At 36.9% G+C, this 5000-nt stretch overlaps 1 protein-coding gene across 8 annotated transcripts in view; it reads left to right on the top strand.

The window, feature by feature from the left end:
- The window catches only part of Chd1 (chromodomain-helicase-DNA-binding protein 1), a gene marked incomplete at its 3' end in the record, with an annotated part of 30065 nt that extends 25065 nt beyond the window's left edge, over window positions 1–5000 (top strand). For all 8 annotated transcript variants that reach the window (XM_086532806.1, XM_086532807.1, XM_086532803.1 and 5 more), the window contains 11 exon segments: window positions 61–239; window positions 819–961; window positions 1192–1559; window positions 1797–1912; window positions 2276–2500; window positions 2865–3014; window positions 3308–3449; window positions 3661–3764; window positions 4141–4305; window positions 4463–4582; window positions 4939–5000. In XM_086532806.1, coding sequence (XP_086388932.1) covers window positions 61–239; window positions 819–961; window positions 1192–1559; window positions 1797–1912; window positions 2276–2500; window positions 2865–3014; window positions 3308–3449; window positions 3661–3764; window positions 4141–4305; window positions 4463–4582; window positions 4939–5000 — 1774 coding nt within the window.

The raw sequence follows: 5000 nt of genomic DNA, 5'->3' as shown, positions 1-5000 counted from the left end.
ATTTTCACATGTTGAAAATATTATTTGCAAAAGACTAATATTCTTTTTCCCTTTGTTCAGGTAAAACTATCCAGACCATAAGTTTTCTGAGCTACCTTTTCCACACGCACCATATGTACGGGCCCTTCCTCCTGGTCCTGCCTCTCTCCACTCTTAATGCATGGCAGCGGGAATTCAGCAACTGGGCTCCAGACATCAACGTCATTGTTTACATTGGCGACAGGGACTCCAGAAGAATCGTGAGTGTTTGTCCTGTGTCTGTGGGTGTGAATGTGTGTGCTTGTGCTTGTGTATGTGTACATGTGATGGGAATTAGTGACTTTTTTTTTTTTTTTTTAAGAGATGGTTATAAAGAATGTTTTGAAACATAAGCTCCTAAAAACTTTTGAAAAGGATGTAGTCAAAGAGGAGGAGATATTTTTTAAAGGAAAGTGGTTGTAGGGTGAATGAATTAGAAGGGCTTCCTACTTCTAGTTAGCATTTAAGATAAACTTTTGACGATGACCATGAAACCTTTACTATCACATGTCAATTTAGCCATGTAATAGGAAATGTTTTATTAGTACCAAGAGATCTTAACCCTATAACGACGGTGCGTCACACCTGTATGACCCAGCTAAATGCCTGATGCCGGGGTGTCATACCAGTATGATGTTCCCAATGCAATATTGCATAGGCCCAGCATAAGGGGTTTCCACTTATCGCCAGGCCCGTCGGGATTGGGTTAATATTACAAATAAGTAGAAAACCATGTAGATAAATATTTATGTGTAAAATAAAGAAAATTAAATACAAGCATCCTCCTGCGATCTCAACAGGTGAGAGATTATGAGTGGACGACCTCCTCCAAACGACTCAAGTTCAACGCCGTCCTCACGACTTATGAGATTCTATTACGCGACAAAGAGGACCTGAGAGACAGCTGTCAGTGGGCTTGTCTGGTGGTTGATGAGGCCCATAGGTGAGTGAAATGATTTGATTCTACTGTATGGGATTTATGTAGGGATGTTCAAGTCATTTTAGAAAGCATGTCAAATAAAGAATCCAGTCTTGCTATATTTCATCTGTTGTATGGTTATTTCTTTTTTATATGAGTCATAGTTGTTATTATTTCTCTTTGTTTTAATATTCCTTTCCTCTTCACATGTGATTTTTATTTTATTTATTATTATTATTATTTTTATCTTCCAGGCTCAAGAATGAGGAATCTCAGCTGTACCAGGCGCTGAAGGAGTTCCGCTCTAACCACAGACTTCTCATCACGGGGACACCCCTCCAGAACTCCCTCAAGGAGCTGTGGGCCCTTCTGCACTTCATCATGCCCGAGAAGTTCGACGACTGGGACTACTTTGAGTCACAGCACGACAGCGAGAACATGAGGAAGGGCTTCCACCGGCTCCACAAACAGCTGGAGCCCTTCCTTCTGCGTCGTGTCAAGAAGGATGTGGAGAAGTCCTTGCCCGCCAAAGTGGAGCAGATCCTCAGGGTGGACATGATGCAGCAGCAGAAACAGTTCTACAAGTGGATTCTCACCAAGAATTATGACATGCTCAAAAAGGGTAGGTTATGGTTATAATTTTACATTCATATTTATCCCTTTTTTTTTCTTCTAAGTAAAGTTATTATGTTTTGTTTTTTTAGTAACTCAGACTAAATGCATGAAAAGTGGAAGAAATTTACTGGTTATTGATACATTTGTATATCTTACATATATGACTATTTATGTATTTGTATACTTATATATGCATTTGTTTATGGTTATTTTTTTGTTTTAACTGCTATTTTATTTTGAACAGGAAATAGGGGTTCAACTTCAAGTTTTGTAAATATTGTGATGGAGCTGAAGAAATGCTGCAACCACAGTCACCTCATTAAACCTCCTGAAGATGTTCTGTCAACTGAGATTCTTCAGGTAAGATGCTCTACCAGTTCACGATTAATAGAATCATGTATTATCATAATTACATATTGTTAATTTTTTTTGAATTGGAGGAGTTGGGCATTTCTTGAATTTTCAGGTTTAAGTCTGTTTAGGTACACAAAGATGTGTAGTTTCAATAAATCATATTTTTATTCAGGATCTACACAATTTAGTGTATTGTTCTTGTGTAGTTTCAATAAATCATATTTTTATTCAGGATCTGCACAATTTAGTGTATTGTTCTTGTTTCTTTTTTGGTGTGTGTTTATAATTTTGTGAATTTTTTTATTGTATGTTTTATCTCCATTTCACCTTTTTTGTTTTCTGACCTGGTCACTCCTCTCCACTTCCCAGCAATTATTAAGAGGCAGTGGCAAGTTGATGCTGCTGGACAAGCTTTTGGTGCGGCTGCGGGAGACTGGGCATCGTGTCCTCATCTTCTCCCAGATGGTGCGCATGTTAGACATCCTGGCAATGTACCTGCAGTACCGACGCTTCCCCTTCCAGAGGCTGGACGGCTCCATCAAGGGTGAGCTCAGGAGGCAGGCACTGGACCATTTCAATGCAGAAGGCTCGCAGGTGAGGTGGCTTTTTAGGGTTGATATGGATTATAGTAATGAGAATCGTATTGAGGATAATGCGAGGGGTAACGATTATAACAATAATCATGATAGAGACATTCTTTTTTGATAGTGACGATAGAAATGAGATAAGTGAATTTGTATGTTGTTTATTGATATGATGATTTTATTATGGTTGTATGTTTATTTATTGCTATATGTTTTATTGATACATTTTGTAATGTTTGCTGTTTTAATATTTATGTGAATAGGCATGGGAGGGTTATTGCCTCCTCAATTTAATCATAATTCTTTTGTTTTTTTCTAGTATCTACAACTTCTGATATTATCAGTACTAACAGATTCTTATTCATAAATTTCAGGATTTCTGTTTCCTCCTGTCCACTCGTGCTGGAGGTCTCGGAATCAATCTTGCGACGGCTGACACTGTCGTCATTTTTGACTCGGACTGGAATCCCCAGAATGACTTGCAAGCGCAAGCGAGAGCGCATCGAATCGGGCAAAAAAATCAGGTATGAGATGTCTTGAGTTTACTTGAGCTGGAGATTTTGAAGTTGATTTTGTAATGATGTAAATCTTTTCATGATTATGTTTTCAATTAAATTCATAATTTTCTGCTTTTGTATGAGTCACTAGTTGAAGAAAAGCTGCTTTGTCGTCATTGCATTTATGAAAGCGGAGGTGACTCATTGATAGATTATTTTTTAGAAGATAAACAAACTAATAGATCCAGTAATAACAAGTTAATATTTGAAATTTGGATTAATCAATACAATGAAAGCTCAACCTATGATGTACATTTCAGGTTAATATTTATCGACTGGTGACGAAAAATAGCATAGAAGAAAATATTATCGAGCGCGCGAAACAGAAGATGGTTCTCGATCATCTTGTTATCCAATCCATGGACACATCAGGTCGCACCGTCTTTAATAAAAAAATGTCTAGTAAGTCCTTGTGTGTTGACTCCTATAGTGTATGAACTTCTTGAAGGGAAAGAATGATATTTTAATCTGAAAAGTGAGTAAATAAACTATATTGTATTTATAGCTTAGGTAGTTTCTTTGTTATTACTATTGATTATTTTATTAACCGCATTAACGTTTAGTTTACCTTGTGGTGAATCAATCTCATTAACCAAGTGGATTTGTCTTCCAGACTCAAATTCTAACCCATTCAACCGTGAGGAGTTGAATGCCATCCTGAAATTTGGTGCTGAGGAACTCTTTAAGGATGATGAGGAGAATGAGGAGGAGCCAATGGTAAGAACACTTTCCTGCCTTCAATTACAAAGTAATGTGTAAAGTTTTTTTTTTTTTTTGTGTGTGTATGTGTTTCAAATCTTTTCAACCTTCACAGAACATATTATCACAAAATTAAATTGAGTGCTTTTATTTGCTTATCTTCTAGAACTTAAATTTCTGTACTTATATCTATTGGGTTAATCATGTCAATTAATTCCCCATCAACTGACGATCAAAGGTTGACAAAGAACGACCAGCCTAAACCAAGGGGACTTCTTCAAGTTGATCATTAATCACCCTACTTTTACCAGCTTCTGTTGAATCATTTAAATCCCATTGATAGACAGAGGAAGGTAAAGCATAAACAAAATCTTTAACCTAATTCTCTTGACAGTGTGATATTGACGAAATTCTGAGGAGAGCCGAGACGAGGGACGAGGCTCCTTCGATGGCAGGTGATGAACTCCTGAGCGCATTCAAAGTGGCTTCCTTTAACCTGGACGAGGAGGAGGAGGTCTCCAAGCTCGACTCTATTGCTGACGAGAGCACCAAAGACTGGGTGAGATGTCGCTTTTATTTTATTTATTTTTTATTATTAGTATCATTGATATTTTGATGAGTTTATCATTATTTTAGGATTGTCTCTCATTATTATTATTATTATTATTATTATTATTATTATTATTATTATTATGATCTTTATCTTTTAATTTCAGGATGAAATTATCCCAGAGGATTTCAGAACCAAAGTAGATGAGGAGGAAAAGCAGAAGGAAATGGCGGATCTTTACCTGCCCCCAAGAAAACGGAAGACTGTAAATCAGGCAGGACAGAAGGTACAATGAAATCTTCATATGATTTTCTTCTTTTTCTGTCTCATTCCTTTTCTCATTTCTCTCCTCCTTTTGATTTTTGTCATCATTATTATCATTATTATTCCTGTGCTCCTCCTATTCATCTTTTTCATCTATATATTCTTCCTACCCATCTCCATTTTTTCTGTCTTCCCTCCTAATCTTTCTCACCCACCTCCTACTTGTCCTATAATTGTAAAAAAGTATATATATTTTTTTAATCTGTGCATATACGTGAGCATTGTAATAAATCCTTCATCATTTGTATCAGAAGGTTTAATTATTGCTGGAATTATTAGTATGCCTACTTAACTTTTCTTCTGCTCCCTCTCCTGCAGGAGGATGAATCTCCCCGAGCCAAGAAGAAACGTCAGGACTCTGAGTCAAGCAACGACGACAC

Source organism: Penaeus japonicus, unplaced genomic scaffold (assembly GCF_977035675.1).
Source record: "Penaeus japonicus unplaced genomic scaffold, GWHDUDI00000001_assembly GWHDUDI00000038, whole genome shotgun sequence".
In the NCBI taxonomy this organism is placed as follows: domain Eukaryota; kingdom Metazoa; phylum Arthropoda; class Malacostraca; order Decapoda; family Penaeidae; genus Penaeus; species Penaeus japonicus.
This window is presented reverse-complemented; position numbering and strand designations above follow the sequence as displayed.